This window comes from Leptinotarsa decemlineata, unplaced genomic scaffold (genome assembly GCF_025532065.1).
Source record: "Leptinotarsa decemlineata unplaced genomic scaffold, Ldec_3_MD MMD2_tig00004067_RagTag_RagTag, whole genome shotgun sequence".
NCBI lineage: Eukaryota > Metazoa > Arthropoda > Insecta > Coleoptera > Chrysomelidae > Leptinotarsa > Leptinotarsa decemlineata.
This window is the reverse complement of record NW_027412602.1, coordinates 1,787,830-1,808,525: the sequence shown is the minus strand read 5'-3', so window position 1 is coordinate 1,808,525 and position 20,696 is coordinate 1,787,830. Positions and strand designations below refer to the sequence as shown.

The following is a 20,696-nucleotide window of genomic DNA, read 5'->3' as shown; positions in this document are numbered from 1 at the left end:
ATTTTTTTACCACCCTGTATTGAAGTAACGGAGATTAGGCTGACGTGTGGGAAGTGTCCAAGTATCACCTAACTCCAAACCAAATTTTGATATCATAGTACTTCTTAACTAAAAGATATCGGCATTTTTAGAAGTCATGATTTTTGAAGAAAAAAATTGAAATTAATTTTCATTTCGAAAACGGTAACAGATAGGTATAGGGAAATATCAAGAAAAGTTGTCGGGCAATTGTTATAGATTCCAAAAATAATATTATATACAGAGTGTTCCATTTGAAAAATCAAAGTTGCTACTGCTTTCTAATAGAAGCGGCAACACCGCATTGTCGAAAATATTTTAGTTGGCTAGAGAATGTCCGAATATGCCCTCCATTAAATTTCCAAAGTGATCCGTTGTCTGGTTCACCAGAAACGTCTAATGTGCCATCCACCGTGAATCAGCCTGTATATATATATATATATATATATATATATATATATATATATAACAGAATAATTAGTGACTGGATTAACTATAAATCGGTTCATATATATATATATATATATATATATATATATATATATTTTAAAACGTGGTTGAGTAGAGGAATAGCGTTTTGCTAAATTCCGCCACGTAAAATAAAGACCATTTATTATTATTATTATAGTTTACCATTAGTAATTTTTGATGAGTTTTCATTGATTTCTGAAATTTCTCCCTTTTATAGAAAAATGTCATTTCCATGTATTGATGGGAAAGGTAATAATCAAGAAGTTTTTAATTTTCAAAAAATTGAATTTGTATTCACTATATTTATACATACTTCATTGAATATATACCTAACTAACAATATAAATATGGTATATTTAGATTTGAGAATCCTAATATCAACCTAAACAGATTGTACTCTAATCAATAATGACACTGAGGATAATCTTAATGACAATTGATATTGAAATGTTCTAAATTCGAAATCAGTAGTATTGATTAGGCTCTTCACCGTTTATGAATTATTGAAATATTGTTGATTTCTTTCTCGTAGTTTGGCCTCTTATTAGTCTGCGCCCTAAGCCGTATTCTAGGTTGGCCTTATGGGTGATCCGGGTCTGTATATAATGATATTCATCTTTCTTCTCAGGTGTCAGAACGACTATGCTCAAAGTCAAGAACGTATTGGGTTAACTAAGCCTATAAGATTTCTCATAGAATGTTACATACACAAAACTGAAAAACTAACTAATACATAACTGACTGAATAACTAAATGATCGTTTAGTCAGGTGAAAATTCGAATATCATATGTTTAAAATTGAAACTTAATGTTATATAAAATAATATAAAGATATTGTGAAGATACTCAGAAACACTTTCTATTGACAATTGAAGGACCACATTCTTCGTAGTCTTGTTTTGTGACGCACATCTTTTTGAAGTTGGAAAGTGAAGCAAAAATGGATCCTCCAGTCCACGCCGGGTAATTCCTGTCTGATGGAGTGACGATATTGATTTTCGTTCCGCATGGAGCCAAAGTCATAATCTCTTTAGTCATCCTATTTTCAATTCCAAGAAACATGCTATTGCCTCCAGATAATACAATGTTGGCGTACAAATTCCTATGAATACTCACCCCACACTTCATGATCGTGTCGTATATGTTTTGGTGGATACCCTTTTCTGTGCTCCCCAATAAAGATGGTTGAAACAGAGCTTCTGGACAACGGAATCTTTCATTATCAACTGCGATAATTTGACCATCGGGAAGTTTGTATTTTCTCTCGAATGTTATGTCCCCAGTAGACTTGTCCATTTCTCGATCAAAATCTATAGGTACATAGCAAATATTTTCTTTCAACTTTTGTACAATTTCTTTTTGATCCATGGCATTGAAATTGTAGCCACGATCAGATAGGATTTTCGTTAAGTATTCGGTCAGGTTTCCACCAGCCAAATTTGAAGAAAAGTGTGCATTTGGAATCACGTAACCTTCTGTGATTGGTACTATCTGAGAAACGCCATGTCCAGAATCCAACACAATACCAGTCATACGACCACTAGCATATAGAGATAATACAGCTTGATTAAGTAAGTACATTGCTGGTATATTGAAAGATTCAAACATGACCTGCGTCATCTTCGCCCTAGTAGATTTTGGGTTCAATTGTGCTTCCGTTAACAAAACAGGATACTTTTTAGGAGTAATTCGCAGTTTGTTGTAGTATATATGATACCAAATCTCCTCCATATCATCCAAATTCATGATGATACCATGTTCAATAGGATGCTTTATTACGAGTTCTCCTCTTCTACTTTGGGCTTCATTTCCTATATAAGAGATTTTTTGACCCATGTTTGCGCCAAGTTCCTCATGCCCCGAATAACCAATAATGGTAGGTATTACGACATGGGGTGCATCATTGCCAGAAAACCCAGCTTTAATGGTACCAGATCCACAATCAAAAACTAATGCACACATGTTGATTTGTTGAAACTGAAAAGAAAACAAATGTTACAGTTGGAATAACGATGTTGTGTTTGTCATGTGTTGGATAGTTCATGAATTATTATGTTGACGAAGTTATTTTATGAACTTATTTGATATTTGCTATAATAAAGATCTAGAAATTATCTTCAGAACTATTATTTGAATTATATAATCTAAACTGGAATAATACACGGTGAATGGATTCATCTGCAAGAGCATCTTCGGAGATGAACTACAACGGCAATGTTTCGAAAAATTTGAATTTGAAAAAGCCCGATTCATTAATGATTGCATGTGGAGAAACCAAAAAGATAGCTTCATTAATAAATATGCCTATTAGGATATCGAAGACATTGAATGTTCAATACCTTTGAGTACTGCGTCGGCAATAAGAAATTTGATTCTGCGAAAATGTTTTACTGTGAGTTAGATTCATTTTTTATAGAAGTGAAATGACACAGGAAGTATTGTGAATAATTCAAATAAAAATGAGTTATTGAAATTACAGAAACATATATAAAACTGATATATCTTCAATACCTTGTTTAGGACTCCGTGATCGGAGTCATACATATACAGACAAAATTATAGCTTCTACCAGATTACAAAGGAATTGGGAAATTACACTTTCATAATCATTTTTGATGAAATTTGCCGATACCTATTGGAAATTCAATGGTAAATATATTCGCAAACAGTCTGATATTTTCACGAAACAATTTATAAAACCACAACACGTGTTTCAATATGTTGTAGCGTCTTCAGACGCCTGAATGAAGAGTTATCTTAATTTGCTCTTACAGATCTCAAAGAGATGAGTTTTGATAAGATTTCTTGGTATCATTGTATATTTCTCAATGTGTGTATCATTATCACCCATTTTTTTAGAACGCTACTTCAAATTTACTGAAACAATGTGTTTGGAACTCGACCCTTTTTTTCCAAAAATTGTTATTTTCGTTGCTACAAATTTAGGTGTTATAAGTAAATTCAAATTCATTCAAAAAAATATAATTTTATTATACTTTTGCGTGTCACCAGATAAATTCTATGCAAACCAAGGTAACAAAATCTGAGAACATTTTTAGACAAAAATAATGTATTGAGCCACAAAAAATCACATCATAAGCCAACTATATTTGTTGGACAGTATTGAAACAAATTTTTGTTCCAATCAAGTACATGGTTACACATACGTATTATGGCAGTTTATTTTCAATTATTGAGAAAAAAATCCGGGCTGGTGGACCGTGCTCGAAATGAACTTGTGGTACCAATTGTTTTATCTGCTACTGCGGCAGATATCTTCTATTGTATATGGGTTGCAAGTAAGCTCGAAGGAAGTATTATGACAGTCATTTGTTGATGAATCTTCGAGATACTACCTTCGTTCGTGTACTCAACACATATACCATTAAAAGGTGTGCCGCACTAGCAGACGAAACGTTTGATACAAGTTCTATTCGACCATGGCCTAGCAGCCCGGATTTTGTTGTTTCTATTCCAATCATGGGAGGCTGTTTCCTTATATTGTAATTTTCAATGTTTGGTGTGCCTTTCAATAGAGAAAAATTTGCCAAATTTTACTAAACGTTTCAAATTTGACCATCATGTGTGACACCGTATTGGCCCGAAGCAAATGATCTGGCAGAGCGCTTCATGAAGACTATTAAAAAAGCGATTCTCCTCCAAATCCATATATAATCAAGACAACAGTGGACATTCAAGTGACAACAATTAAACGTTGGTTTGCTGGCTTCAGAGGTGGTCGTGGAACCACGGATGATGCAGAACGTAGGGGACGTCCAAATGAGGCAGTAACACCAGAAAACATATAAAAAAAGCGTTGGCTTTATATTAAATAAACATTTGACTGAGAGCTCTGTTCAGAGTGGGTGCCGCGCGAACTCACTGTTAACCAAAAACAAGAACGTCTTGATCACCCTGAGCAGTGTTTGGCCACGTTTAAACATGAAAAACCGGAATTTTTTCGTTAATATGTGACAGTGGATGAAACATGGATCCATCACTTCACTCCACAATTAAAACGATCGTCTTTTGAATGGAGAGCAGCTGGTGAACCTCGTCCAAAGCACTCGAAAGCACACCAATCGGCTGGAAAGGTTATGACCTCCGTATTTTGGGATATGCGTGGTATAATATTCATCCATTATTTCGAGAAGGGAAATTCCATCAACAGTGAATATTATATAGCATTATTGGAAAGTTTGAAGGCCGATATTACAGAGAAATGACCGTATATGGCAAAGAAACAAAATTGCTTCATTAAGACAATGCACCGTGTCACAAATCGATCAAAACAATGGCAAAAGAACATGAATTGAACTTAAAATTTCTCACATCCACTGTATTCACCAAATTTGGCTCCCAAAGACTACTAGCTGTTCGCAGACCTAAAAATTGATAACCAGTACAAATTTCGCTCGAATGAAGAAGTTATTGCCGAAACTGAGGCCTATTTTGAGGCAAAAGATGAATCGTCCTACAAAATTGTTATTGAAATGTTAGAGCGGCGCTGGAATGATTTTCTGGCTCTTGATGAATAAAGCCAATTTTGCAAACTAAACTTCTCTGAAGAGGTGAAATACCTTGGTACTATCCTCGACAAGAAGCTAACATGGAGCTCTCATCTCTACAGAGTAGAGCAAAAAGAGCATACGTGGCTTATGCGCAATGTTGGCGGACAGTGCAGGAGGACGCGCATGGGGTCTTTCACCCCGTGTGATCACCTGGATCTACACTGCAATAGTAAGACCTATGTTAACGTATGAAGCCATTGCATGGGGACCGAAAGTTCTACAAGCAACGGCCATCCAAAAATTATACCAAATACAGCGAATGGCTTGTTTAAACATCACAGGAGCCATGAGAACAACACCAACCGCGGCAATGGAATTAATCACGGATCTGACCCTTCTTGATCTGTACGTTATGGAGGTTGCGTTGATGGCCATGGTACGATTGCGCACGGCTGGTGTAAACTTCGAAGTAGGAATGGGTCAATTAAGGCTGGGCCTGTGATGGAAAGCTCTTACTGCGCAACTTCTGCTGCAGGCAACAAGCAATGCAACTGAACCCAGGTTTGTGTTTAATAAACCCTACAAAATACAAATAAAGCAGAACATAGAGTCAGATGATACAAATGCAATACGGATTTACACAGACGGCTCAAAAACCAAAGAAGGCTCAGGATGTGGAGTGTACTCCAGATCACTGAGCCTAAGAATTAAGTGAGGAATGGGAAGAAATACCAGCGTGGTCCAAACAGAACTGGCTGGTATCTCCATCGCCTCAAAAGAATTAACCAAGAAATGAACTTCGGGCAAAAACATAACAATCTACACTGACAGCAGACAAGCCCTATTAGCTTTGAACAGACAACGTATAACCTCAGGGCTAGTACTAGAGTGTCACCAAGATTTAGTCAAAGCCTCGGTAGATAATAACATTATCCTGAGGTGAGTTAAAGGACACGACAGGAGTAATGGTAATCGCATTGCCGACTTTTTAGGCAAGGAAGCGGCTGGACTAATAATTTTGGGACCCAGTGGCACCTACGGCCTGATGACTTTGACAATTGCGGAACTAGTCAAATGTTACACCCATACTCAATCCTTAAAGAGATGGGACGAAACCAAAGGATGATCTTGTCTGGGAAGCTAGCGCCGACGAAATATTTGGCAATGACCAGGAAAAAACTACGTCTAACAGTAGGATTTCTGACTGGTCACTGTCAACTAAGGAAACACCTCCATAATATGGGGCTGGTGGACACACCTCTATGCAGGATGTGTGAACAGGAAGATGAGACTGTCAGGCATGTCCTGCGAGTGCCCGAAGTTATCGTCAATAAGAGAGTGTGTGTTCGGCGAGTTTTGGTCTACACCTGCTGATATAAAGGAGATGTCTCCCAGTGACCTGTCCACTTTCCTGGAAAGGACAGGATGGACGATGACTTAGAAGGAAAACTCCTCGGGAGGATGTACAATGGGTCACATGTGGTCTAAGTACTATGGGCTCAACCTCCCTAATCTTCAGATACAGAGAGAAAGCCAATTTTGAACAAAAAAATGCGTTTTTTTTTCTTAGGCCGGGACTTTTAGTATTCTTTCATGAAAAAGCCAATGGTCTGCCATCACTCGCCGCAGAGAGAGCGCTATAATTTTTTTTTCAAATAGAAAAGGGGTCTTGTGACCTTCCGCATGAAAGGTATTTCAATTCTCTATACGATGACAGGTATATATCTGCGGTCTGAACTCTAATCATTTAAAAACTTATTGATAAATGTTTGGAACAGTTATGGATAAGAATAACATATAATGAAAAAATATGGCAGTTGGAGTATTATATGGACCTATTTGTACAGCAAAATTTGGTGAATTTTTCACATATTTTAGTTTATCAGAAATCGTTCCAGACTCTGATGAAATGATATATGAAGGTGATGTTTATAACAATCTATTGTTTCCTGCTAATAATAATGCAGGAACATTTTTAGGCTGCATTGATAGCTTCGAATTAAAACAATTAAATAATACGCCCAAAAGAATCACTAATATTACTTCAATATTACTTGACTTTATTATAATATCCAATGAAGCAATAGTTAATCACTAGGGCACTCTGGACATATCACATTTCTGACCATAATTTAATGTATACAACTGCTCTCTTGAAAATAACTGATGATATTCTTGAAGCTTCTGACAGAGGTATTATGATTGCTTCAATATTTGTAGACTTCTCCAAGGCTTTTGAAACCATTAGTTATCTGATGTTATTTGCTATTTTAAACTTTATCGGGTTCTCCGAACCTTTTATAAATTTAATGAAAAGCTATCCCAAAGATCGTTCACACTTTGTAGAAACTTTGAAGGGAAAATCAAGCAGTGAATCTATCAAACTTGGACTACCTCAGGGATCGATACTTGGGCCTTTATCATTTTGTGTATACATTTGTTATCTAGTTTCTACTTTAGGACATTGTAGTTTACATATGTATGCGGATGACAAACAACGTAATCTATCATTTTAATGAAGATCTAACAAATCTTATTTTATTATCTGAAGCTCACAACTTCAAAATCAATTCAAACAAAACTAATTTGTTCGTTTGTGGTACTAATCGTAGCTTGGTGAAAAGATATATCAATATTGTTATTGGTGATACAGTAATATGTTCCATGAACGTGGCAAAAAATTTAGATATCGAAATGAACGTGAATTCAAAGTTTACGTAACATGTTACAAAATGTGTATAGAGAAGTTAGATGTGTTTGAAAATGCTTTATCCTCATCGTCATTTATTATCAATAAGTTTGAAAATAAAATTAACAAATGTACTTGTGCTGAGTCATTAATAAGAACATTTGTAAAATTGAAAGGGTTTAAAAATCATGTCTTAAGTATATATATCTGGTATTCGAAAATATGACATAATTTCATAGAAACTTAAGGAAACCAAATAGTTAATTATGAAAAATAGACGTGTGTTACACTCGACTACCCTCTTCCATAAAATATCAATAAACAAATGTCCATCATATTTGTATAACAAAATTAGATTTCGTAGTGATGTACATACTTCGAATGTGAGGTTTAAAGGGTTACTTTCCTCTCTTCCCTATCGAACCACTTAATATAGACGATCCTTCAGTTGTAATATATTAAGTTTATATAATTATAGTAAATTATTAGTAAATTTTCTTTATTCAAGTGACGTTACGAAAAAAAACCCATCGCTGGTCAATCAGAAAGTCATTGATTTCAAAGATTTTATTCTTCTGTTAAATTTTTAGTATGAAGAATTACCTTATTTTCTCTTCGTCTTTCCTTTCTCTTTTTTCTTCTTTTTTTTCTTGATTACTTGTTGTTTTATGTTGTTTCTAGGCTCATTTGCAGTTTCACAGATATCAATAATTATGGAATTTATATGTTTCAAGGAATGACAATCTTATCTTTTCTTACTGATCTGAATTTTTTCACATATAGTCAGTGGGCATACTTGAAGACTGGCTATAAATCAAATTACCTAAAAGAACAATTCGTTCAGGCCAGTCTCAACTCCCTACACTGTAGGTAAATGGACTGACACCTATCAGAAAACAACTACTTTCCTGGCTAATACCACGAAGGGCGTTGAATTATATCCGACAGGTGTCAGTGCAGGATTCTCCACTGAAGTTATTGCTGTATATGCTGTTGGCGATACAACTGCCGCGATAAATTTTCAATTATTGGAACACACTTGCAGACCGGTTTCGGGCTGTTTGGTCACTCGACAGGAGAAGGTAGTGTATATCATCAACATAAAGTCGATAATTTCCGATAATTGAAAATTAAATTCCTTCAGAGTATATTTCTTTGAACTAAGCTGAAGCATACAACAAACAACAGGTTTGTGGTCGCCCCATCTGCCTGTGCCATCTGCCTGTAACCAACCGCATATCCGAAATTTGCCAAATTCCTCGTATAAGGAAAGAAAACTTTTCACATATAGTTTCTTTCCTTATACGAGGAATTGGGCAAATTTCGGATATGCAGTTGGTTACCTCGTTCACAGGCAGAGGGGGCGACGACAAACCTGTTGTTTGTTGTATGCTTCAGCTTAGTTCGAGAAATGATACTCTGATAGGAATTTATTTTCATTTATCGGAAATCATCGACTTTATGTTGATGATATACACTACCTTGCACTAACGAGTGGCCAAACAGCCCGAAACCGGTCTGCAAGTGTGTTCCAATAATTGAAAATATATTGCGGCAGTTGTATCGCCAACAGCATATGTAGGAATAACTTCAGTGAAGAATCCTGCACTGACACCTGTCGCATATAATCCAACGCTCTTCGTGGTATTAGCCAGGGGAGTAGTTGTTTTCTGGTATTAGCCAGGTATTAGCTAAGGAAAGTAGTTGTTTTCTGATAGGTGTCAGTCTATTAACCTACAGTGTAGGGAGTTGAGACTGGCCTGAACGAATTGCTCTTTCAGATGATTTGATCTGAATTTGAATAACCGGTTGCGGATTTTTTGGTTTATGAACTGGAGACTAGGAAAAATGATAATTCATACTTTTGTAACCGGATTCGGAATAAAATTGAACCAAAGTATTTGACAACTACCGCACTTCTGTTTTCAATCCGACCTATTTGAAATATCAAGAAATCACTTTTTGAACATCAACCCAAATAAATCATCAATCATAATAAGAGGGACCGATATAGAGTCATAGAAAGTTTTTGTCAATAAATGATCACAAATTGTAATATAGCGAGAAAAAAAAATGCTTGAGGTTGACAAAAACGAGTAGATTGCAATTTGAGGTTCGTTTGCTATATTAACTCTGTGATTCCGAAAACATATGGTCTACTATAGCATCTGTACCCTCACAGACACTACCTGACTAAACATCTGAAGATTCAACTATACGAATCACTTATTTTATCAATTTTCAACTACGGTGACATTGTCTATGGCCAGTGCCTTGACCTAGAAAATTCTTTCAGGATCCAAAAAGGAAACAATGCCTGTGTCCGATTAATATTTTCGTTGAAACGAAGAGATTATGTTTCAATATTTTTGAACAATTTTGGTTGGCTAAAAATGTTAAAAGAAGGAAACATCTTGTATTCTCCATTCATAAATTATTAATAAGCCAATGTCCAGATTACCTCTACTCCAAAGTTACTCAACGTTACCAGTACCACTCCATAAACCTTCCCAACAACAATATGCTTACCCTCTATTCACTATATATTCTTTTTCAAACGTTCTTTCTCTAATAGTGCTGTCACCTAGTACAACTCTTATCCTGGCGAATAGAAATTGCTATATTTTTCTGCGTTTGAAATCAAAACGAAAACCATCTTTTTTGGTAAACAATGAATCAGCCTAAATGTACCTAAATGTAATTCTGTTATATGATGTTGAAACCTATAGTAGGTCCAAGTTTTAAGTTATGATACTGTATGACTATTTATACATTCATGTATAAAATTAATCTTGGTGGAGTGGTAGAATAGCGTGAGCTAAATTCCACCTAGGTAAAAATAAAGGCCATTAATTATTATTATCATTTAGGATTTTTCGTGACCGACTATATTGATGAGAATCCATATTGCCATAGTATTAGAGAATAGTGTGTTAGCTTAGCAGCTGTCACTATCGATACTGAGAATTCCCTTCATATCATTTTATTTAATTCTTCAAGAATGGTTCTTGCCAGATCTTTAGAGAAAAAAACAAAAGCAAACCTTATTCACGCCGTGGCCAGCCATAATTTTCACGAGGCAGAAAGTATGTTCAGTCAATGAAAGATTTTCCGATTTATGGAAATTTAAATCAAATAATTATTCTGAATAGTTCCAAAATTGGCACATTACCCAATGACCAGAAATGCAATACTATTTTCGAAGCACGTTTCACCAACCACGTTGGAGTCTTCTGGTAACTGGGAAAAGTGCTTGTTTTGGATTTATTCTACGCCGGAGGTTCCAATTTTACCTTTTATCATGAATAGTGTTATTGATTTTCACTAAAAAACGGATCAGTGTATTCAAAATATAACACTCATCTATTTCAAAGTATATTACTAATTCATTTATTTTTCCAATTAACATAAATTTCAAAAAAATCTGTCACAGGTTGTCGGAGTTACGAAATTCCTAGTCCCAAATTCAAACATCAATAATTCAAAAAAGGAAGGTCATTGCCTAGAGAATAGAAATACCTTTCATACGAAATATTTCAAACCTCTTCTTTCTATTTGAAAAAAAAGTTAATAGCGCCCTCTCGACGGCAAGTAATGTCACACTATTTTTGATCGAAAAGTACTAAAAAATTATTCCTTTCCACAAAAATTGTGTACGGACACTGATGCTTTGCTCCGTTCGGAAGTTAAGAGGGGAAGGGGAATATTTACGAACGCACTGTATAAAAAGTTATTCTATAACATTGGTCGATGAATGATCTGAAATTATAACTGAAAATCAAAAACTAACATAACTTAAAGGATCGAATATTCTAGTTACTTCAGATAAAATGTTTTGTTTCTTTACTAGATTGTTTGAGTAATCAGAAATATGATATATGAGTATGAGTATCATACATATAACTGATGTTCTTGACTGTTTGGTATCACACTTATGGGTTCGATTTCATCAAATAATTATATATTAATATTTTGATTGTTTGCAGATGGAAATTGCCTCCTTTTCTATATTGAATCCAGTCAGGAAATCATTGACATAAAAGTTTCTCAATATGATTTTTCATGACATTAGAAATTGATCAGAAGAGTTGAAATCAGAAAGAAAAGTTGAAAAGTTCCTTGCCTAATAACTAGGCAGGGAACAAACAGACTCAGTATGTTAGAGTATTGAGTACGTCTTGATGATGTTTTCGCTTTCCTGAATGAATTCGTAATACTTTGATTTGAAATTTAGATTTCTCCAAATTTACTTCTAGATCAAAAAAGTTGACTCGCCCAAGTGAGAAGTTGGAAATTTTAGGGGTATCCTAATAGTTAACCTAAACTCGTGAATTCTAGAAAAAATACCAATAAAATGTTTTTCACAAAACTAATCAGCTACAGATAATGGTGGAAATGATATTTTCTGAATCTGCAGTTTTGTAATTTTGAGAAATCACAATGAATCTTCCGTTAATTAATCCCGATACTATCCAGCCAAAATAAGTATTTTTGGAGCACAGGAAAGTTCAAACCAATTCTGATTTTTCGTGAAAGTAAAATATTCCAAAATAATTCAGCGCCTATTAATATATCTACGTCACCGTGATCGTTATGGGGTTCAGCCAAGTCAAGTTCAGGTGGAATATCCCAAGAACTTATGCTAATTTTGGTTAAAAACATAACCTCTAATAGTAGTAGTACAAAGCAAAAAAAAGTCAGAAGAATCGCTATTTGGTAATTGAATGACATGGAGAGTAGTTGATATATTGTAAATACCCAATTCGATATAGAATACTATTATTCTGTTTCAATTTTTTTTGCAAAAGAACTGAGATCTAAAATAACCTGAATTTCTTCGTAGTGTGGCAATTACTTATCAAATAGACAACTGATGTTGAAGCAGTGGATAATATTTGATATTTGGTTGGCTAGTCAACGAAACTTCAGATGTAGTAATTTTGTCATTGTAAAGCAATGACTTATGTCATTTTGCATTTGCCTGATTGTATTGTGACCAGTGCATAAACAATTAATACATACTTTGAAGTAAATAACCTTGTGAATTCTTACTGGAACTGACAATTTGAAAAAAGCATTTGACATTCCAAGATAGCAAAGACATTTATTCAAAACTATGTTGAAATTTTTTGTGGTGATCTACTATTATCGTGATCAACTTCAGTGGTTTTTTCCGATCATGTGCTGTTGATCTGTCTAATTTTGATGTAATAATGAATACTATTGAAGTGTTCCAATGATTTATTACTAGTTGTTTTAAAGTTTCCAATAATCTGAGATATTGTGACACAGCGGCAATGATATATCTTAAAGCAGCAGACGATTTTTCACTGAGTGGTTAACAATCGAAAACGAGAATTGTTGAACCCTCAAGTAAAAAAAAATTGAATATCATTGATGAAAGTACTTTTGTGAATCACTGATTCATTAGTGTCTTCGAATTCAAGCCAGTATATCATTTACCGTTGAGTTTTATCAAGTTAATATTAAATAATTTAATGTATTTGATGAAAGCATTTTGGTACGTTACAGGACTTGTTCGATGATGTACAGGAACTTTCGTGTTAGTTTCTTGAATAAAATGTAGAGACCACTTAACTAGTCTTTATTTAAATTTACAATATTTCAATGTCGTTCAAACCTGAAACAAATGCTCAGGTTGGCGTTGTTAACGTAGTTATAAATTTGAAAAAAGTAAGACAATCGTGAACAGGTATCAGGCAAAAAGTGATGCGGATCTTTCAATTTAACAATCAGCTCTAGACAGTAACTTCCATGATAGTTGTTGTAGCAGACGATACTGATATGTTAGTGGTAGGTACTGATGATTTTAGCACTCGATGATAAAGAAATGTTTACATATAACTCAAAACTGGATATTACAATGAGATTTTTCGACAAATGACTATAAATTATGTCTTCAGAACAAATTACTGTAAATGTCTTTGGAAAAAACTCAATGAACATATTTTTAATGAAACCGCTAGTACTGTTGGAGAGCAACTACAAAACCCATAGAAAACTGATAACGTTTTCTCTTCAGTTTACAGGAAGATCAATCTTCCTCTTGAAGATGATCACTTGGTGATCGAAACACGTGTCGAGGTGTTGAAATAACGGTTTCGTGTTGGGAAAAAACTCCAATAGTATTCAACACTATCCATTATAATGATAAAATTGGTTTCGCAAACATATTTTATTTCTACACGCGTTTCACTTACACCGTAGCTTTCTCGGTAGAAATGAATATTACACAATGCTGTAATTCAAGAAATAAAAAATGTTTGTGAAAATTATTTGATTATTATCATTAATGTAATCACTATCATTAAAATTATTCCATCAAGAACTTCAATGGAATTTAAAGAGAAAATCTCAATAGTTCATCCGTTTCTTCTCCTATTTTATTATTATTATTATCATTATTATTACTGTTATTATCATTGTTATTATAAGAATGATTAGCATTAAATAAAAGAGTAACCTTTTTTTTAGTACCCACCTGTCGTCATAGAAAAGCAAGGAATTTCAATTTTTTTTAATTGGATCATTGGACGAAGAATGATCTTAAATAAAATAAGTGAAAAAAATGATGTTAAACGGTTTTAATGAAAAAAAAAAACACAATAATGGTGCAGATGAAGTACTGAAAACTAAAAAAATAATTCGGAGTGTCCCAGGTAGCAGTCATCATATCACTCTCCTCAGCAATCGAGGATATTGATCAGATAAAATCATTGAGCGTAACATAAACTGAGTAAATATGTAAATACTACGCCCAACATTTCATCATTATTGATCAATACCGTAGATTGCTGAAGAGAGGTGTGTGATGATTGCTACCTAGGACGATCCGAATAATTTTTCAGTTTTCAGTACATTATCTACATCATTATTTTTTTTCAATAAAACCGTTTATCATTAAAATTTTTGTTAAATTATTTTATTTTCAAGTTTTTAGTTTTCAGTTTTGTTACTGAATTCTTCTCATTCTCTCTAGTTCATTTAGTGCCTCAGTACTACAAGGTAATATGTAATCCGCTATTTTGTAGCCATCTTGAATTTGCATCTTTTTCAAAGTGCATACCAGTATAATACTAGTCAAGCCATTCCCTTTGATACCCATATTGAAGTAGTTGTAAAAAAAATATGTAATCCACTATTTTGTATCTGCAGCTGTCTTGGATTTACAATGATACAGAATTTATTGAATTGTATTGTCATCAAAACTAAATGTATGTACCAGATATCTTTTCAATCTGTCAACAGAAAGAGGGTCAAACTTCAATTAGTGAATTTGACCCAAACAAACAGGGCAAGCTAAATAAAACCGTTTAGAAAAATTTCATTGTGACTCCCATTCTGACTTGGATTTCATTAACCAAGTGGGCGTCTACAAAAGACGGTAGATTTTCTCGTCCTATTTTTCAAGGTATTATCAAAATAATAAGTCAAATACCATTACCAATTGAATAATATGGAACTTTAGTTAACATTGAAAATATGTACTTCAAAAGTACTAACAAAAAACGTAAATCAAGTATGAGAGAATTTCTTCGTGTCTCCTGGTTAGTATCAACTTCAGTATTCTGAATTTTAAAGACGGTTCCTCCCAAAATTGTCTCTTCACTCTACTAAATTACTCTCTTCATAATTCCTTGATGACGAATAGAAGTCACAATAAAAAAAATATCACAGAAATAGCAATTTTTGATCATCTCTTATAATATAATGGAGCCATTCACTGAATTAATTCCCCCTCCTTTTTGATTATTGAAAATTTTTGATATAGTTAAATTTGTATTTCGATTTCATGTGAGACTGAAATTATTTCCATATGTTATAAATAGATGGGCAGGTTTTGAAACAAATTTTCAAATAGAACAACTTCAATTCATCAAGGAGGCCCTACTCATCAATTAACCCTCTGGAAACAACTTTTTAATAGCCCGAATATAAATCAAATATCAAGAAAAATAAGAAAAAGTTTATAGCTGATTTTCCTGAAAAATTAGCCGAAATAATAAGTAGATATAATTAATATCAATTTCAATGGAACTCACCTGAAAATGGGATGTCTTGCTGGAAACCTCTATAGGTAGACTGGTTTGAATTGTTCTATACAGCGTTTGAGCGTTGCTGCACTAAAGATAAGAATAAACCAATAATTCGCCTATTATATAGGTGATGACCACTAAGGTAGGGATAGTAGTGTCTGCAGTATAAATGAATCATCAAAGTTATCAATGTTTTACCTACGTTGCATATTTTATAGCCCAGGATAATTATGCTTTCTATTTTCCTGAAATTGCAATGTGTTTTATTTTTTCCACAGACATGATGAAAAAATCTGTCAAAATCTGTTTTTCCGTTAACCAAGTTTCGCCCCCTCCCATGAACACAAAAGTCGAAACTTGTACGAGCTAAGGACTAACGAGGTCTTACCTTTCAACGTGTGATTCCTTCATTTCATCTTGATTTTGATTTAGATCTGAAGTCAAAAATACTTTTTTAAACATTTTTATTGCTGTCAACGGCACTGACTGCTACGGTTATTAGCCTGGTGTCCTGAGTGGGTAATGTAAATAACTCCACGAGCTATCAAGGGGGTATCATGCCTATTCCCGGTCCATCAGCCATGCAACTAGAAAAACCTCCGAGAGAAATGATCGAGATTGGCATCGAACCCACGACCTTTCAATGGATTTTTTTTCTGATAAACACCTTTTCTATTCATTAAAATTTTATCCGCAAGAAAGTTCAGTTTTTTTGTAGAAGTCACCGCTTTACAAAAATTCTACATCTTGATCATACCTTTCATACTCTGTGTCCAAGATAAGGATGATCAGCATTGATAGCGTAAGACATACAAAGTCGGTTGTATAGAAAAAAGTTGCCTATTTTGGACCTTATGACGTTTCAAAATTTAAAAAATTCCGTTCGTATTCGCAAGTATTCAAAAAGAGTCAAAATTCACCTATTCCATTATATTTTTACTGACGTTATTGAAGATGAACTGAGAACACTTTCTCCTTGTTACTCTTTAACCTATACAAAATGGCGTTTACAGATTTTCAAATAGACGTTTTGGGTGTGAGAAATCATCAACATAGATTTTTTGATGTATCACCATGACCATTCAATTAATAAATTTGAAAGCGTCACTCAAATAAAGACTAAAATGGGCAACTTTTTTCTGATTTAACGAACTTTGTGTCTTGCGTATCCCATGCTGACCCTCCTTACTTTGGACACATTGTATCACTACATATATGGGGTACCCCCAGCTTGTCAGTCTGTCATTCTCCTAAGGTTATCTTCAATAAACGGAATGAGTTAATGAAAATGACGATATTATCTATGCAGTGTCGGGGCAGCCATTCGAAGCCGAGGAGCTTTAATCGAAAATCCCACTTAATTCTTTCGAGAAATAACAAAACAATCAACAACATATTGCTTTTCTTTTATATAAGTTTGCAAAAGTTTGTCGATGCGATATAGTACATGTTCATCTTTTGGAAATAGCTTACTATACCTATTCATTTCATTGTTTGAAAATATGGTCACATATAACCTGGTAATTGGTAAGCTAATTAGCAATTTATACCAAACAATTTGAATTGATATCTTAGAATATCACAAGTTAACACAAAATCAAAACTATTGCATGACAAAATAAATTTACACTGCCACGTGAACCGATATGACAAGCTTGATGACGAAATATTGCAATCGTATTATTTTTTTTACCTAGCAAAGTTAAAGTCAAATTTTTGTTTCGTATTTCCTTTAGATAAATAGTTATTTACCTATTTTGAAATTAAAATTGTGTGTGAAATTAGTTTTGGGTATCATGAAAAATGAGAAATGAAACTTTTTATGCATTTCCAAACTTTATCATTGAACTGAAAATGAATTATAATATTACCCCTTATATAACACCACTGTAGGTAATAATAGACGTACTTAGCTCAATTGAGTACCTGAATTTTGTTTACTTGTGACAATGTGGATACGCCAATCCTTTAATCCGTTAATCAGCTGTCGCCCCCATACGAACTCTCAGAAGTTGAGAAACTTACCTTTTAACGTGTGATTCCTAACACGGTGATCGATTTGATCATTTAGCAGGTAACATCCGCAATGCTTATGCTTATGAATTTCCAAGAATTCCAAATAATTGAGTTTCCAACCCTTCCTTGAATAGTGCAAAATTTTCGTGTCGTTTAGATTCAGAAACTTGTGGTTGTATTCCAGGGAATGGTTTGAAAACGTCAGATCATTTCTACCTAGTCTGCATGTTCAGCATATCGTTTTGAAAAATTTCGGTCACATTCTACCACACAAGCACTATTACACTCCGGACACTTAAGCTTTTAAGCTCCAGATTTCTTCATCTTTTCCACTTTATCTTTGGCAATAAAATGGAAATTGTCTATGTTCTTTCACCAAAAATTTTACAGTTACAGAATTCGTGATTTCTGATTGTTTGATTTGGGAGTATATAATATACCCCCAGATTTTTTTTTCAATGCCAAATACAAAGTGGAGAAAATGGAGGAATCTAGAGTTTATAAGCTTGAGTGTTCGGAGTGTAATAGTGTTTATGAGGGACAATGTGAGCGAAACTTCTCAAAACGGTATGCTGAACATGAAAAGTCCTTCAGACTAGGTGAAAATTATTATATGTTTTCAAACTATTCCTATGTAACAACAAGTTCCCGAAGCATAGGCATTGCGGATGTAACCTGCTGAATGATTAAATCAATCTAGTTCACTCATCGGTTGTCAAATTAGCGCCACTACATTGTCACAGATAAACAAAATTCAGCTATTCAATAAGTTTGAGTATTTTTGTTATTATCTACAGTGGTGTTTAGATATATACGGGCTAACATTATCAACTATTTTCAGTTTGCGGTATTAGTTTGAAAATGTCCTTATAGGACGAAACTGCAGTATCAGTATTTACAGATACAAGTGGTAAAAAAACATAAAAAGTTTTATTTAGCATTTTTCATGATGATCAATTTAGTTTCGAGTATATTTTATCATTATTTATGCGACACTATGCTAGAAAAAAGGGGGTATATATTATATGCTTTGTAACCTGTGCGAGCCGGATCAGGTCGCTAGTATACCATAAAAACTGAAATACTTCTCAAACTATCTGAACTAACATAAAATATTATTTGTTTATTGAAAAATTCACGTCAAACACGATCTTACGCTTTTTTGATCGAAGTCACCATTTCCAATCGTCATTCAATTCATAATGCATATTATCCACTAGCCTTCTTCATTGACAATTGAGGTACTAAAACAAAAATGCCCGTAAAAGTGGTTGCAAATTGTGATATAAGTTAATACAAGTGAAATTTTCAAAAATGTATTCAGAAGAAAATATGGGGCAAGTGATAATAGGGTTCAGATTGGTTCAAAAAAGCTTTGACGATACGCTGTCGCCAATTTCTAATGTTCTATGACATATTAAATATAACAACTGTAGTGCTACCTAAAATTAGGCATCGCTTTCCGTAAGGATGCTTCCTCAGGTAAATAGAAAATAATATATTCTCAAATTATTATGGAATACATTTTTCTTAAATATATCTCTCAAGTTTTTTACTATAAGTATAGCATCACAGATTCATTCATAACGATGTATGCTGATGACACATCCTTGGTGGTGTCCGGTAATGTGGATCATCTTCTGTTTGAGAAGTGTGAAAGTACTCTGAAGTCAGTTGTGAATTGGTGCGGAAACAATTCATTGTACGTCACATCGTCAAAGACAGTGCGAAAAAGTACAAATTTAAATAAATAATCAAACACTCAACAGTTCATATGATACAGCGTTTCTGGGGATAACCATTGATGCATGTCTGACTTGGAAAAAACACTTAACCCTCTCGTGGTGAACAAATTGAATTCATTTTGTTACCCTTTCAGAAACCTCAGAAGCATTTTGGCAGAACAACTATTATCACGCGCAAGTTGCGTCAAGGTTGCGATATGTCATATGTAAATGGGGTAACTCTACATATGTATATGAGGTAACACTAAACTAGCTTCAGATGTGTTTATTGGGCAGAAAAAAAATATTCGAATAGTAGCAGGAGTTCCTAGTACATTTTCTTGTAGGGATATATTTCGAAAATTGAAAGTATTCATAATGTGAACACTAGACAAAAACGTGATCTCCATGTTCCGTTTCGTCAATATAAAACAACAATAAATTGTCCCTCAGTGGTGGCTCTTACTATTTTCAATAAGCTCCCTAGGTGTTTGAAAGATACAACAAACCTTTATACATTATTTGATTGAGAATTGTTTTTATAATTTGCAAGAATTTTACGATTCGTAATATATGTAAGTGTATCTGTGCTGTATTTTATTTTATTTCAATTTTGTTGTTGTTGTTTTAATAACAACGGTGTTGCTCACACTGTTAATTTTGTGTCATGGCTTCATGTGACCTTTGACGATTCCACTGTCTAATGGGACATGAATATTATTATTATCATTATTATAGACTTCGCAGAGACAGGACACAGAGAATTTGTGTCACGTCTGACGCCATTTCCCATAGGTAAAACTAAAGAATCATCAGTATGTTATACATGCTTTCTTTTCAGAGTTTGTGCACTGAGATGCCCCATAATATCATTGGATAAAGTAGCATTTGTCGACTATAACTAATGATGAAGCTATAATACGAAGCAAAGGAAGAGCATACTCCAAAAAATGAAACAAGCGGCAACTGCCAAGCTATGTTTGATTTACATATTTTTCATAAGAGTGAAGCATGTGTTATTCACCATAGATGATATTTCGTGAAAACAAATAGAGAAAATCTAGTAGGTGTGAACAATATTATGATAATTATTTTGGTTGGTAATACAGACTGCCTGAGTGTTTATATGAGAAGAGTGAAGTATATGAGGTAAATTGTCTTTCTTGTCGTATTCAAACAATAATTGGACCAACAATAATTGCTTCGACAT

The 20,696-nt window shown here is 34.0% G+C and overlaps 1 protein-coding gene across 1 annotated transcript; it reads right to left on the bottom strand.

Moving 5' to 3' along the window:
• Positions 1 to 753: 753 nt before the first annotated feature.
• On the bottom strand, positions 754 to 15,895 carry LOC111514831 (actin-5). The gene is made up of 2 exons (XM_074178570.1): positions 15,753 to 15,895; positions 754 to 2,466 (listed from the first exon to the last, which is right to left on the bottom strand). Exon 2 carries the CDS (start codon positions 2,449 to 2,451, stop codon positions 1,336 to 1,338), a length of 1,116 nt encoding a protein of 371 aa, XP_074034671.1. The 5' UTR covers positions 2,452 to 2,466; positions 15,753 to 15,895; the 3' UTR covers positions 754 to 1,335.
• Between the last annotated feature and the right edge of the window lie 4,801 nt (positions 15,896 to 20,696).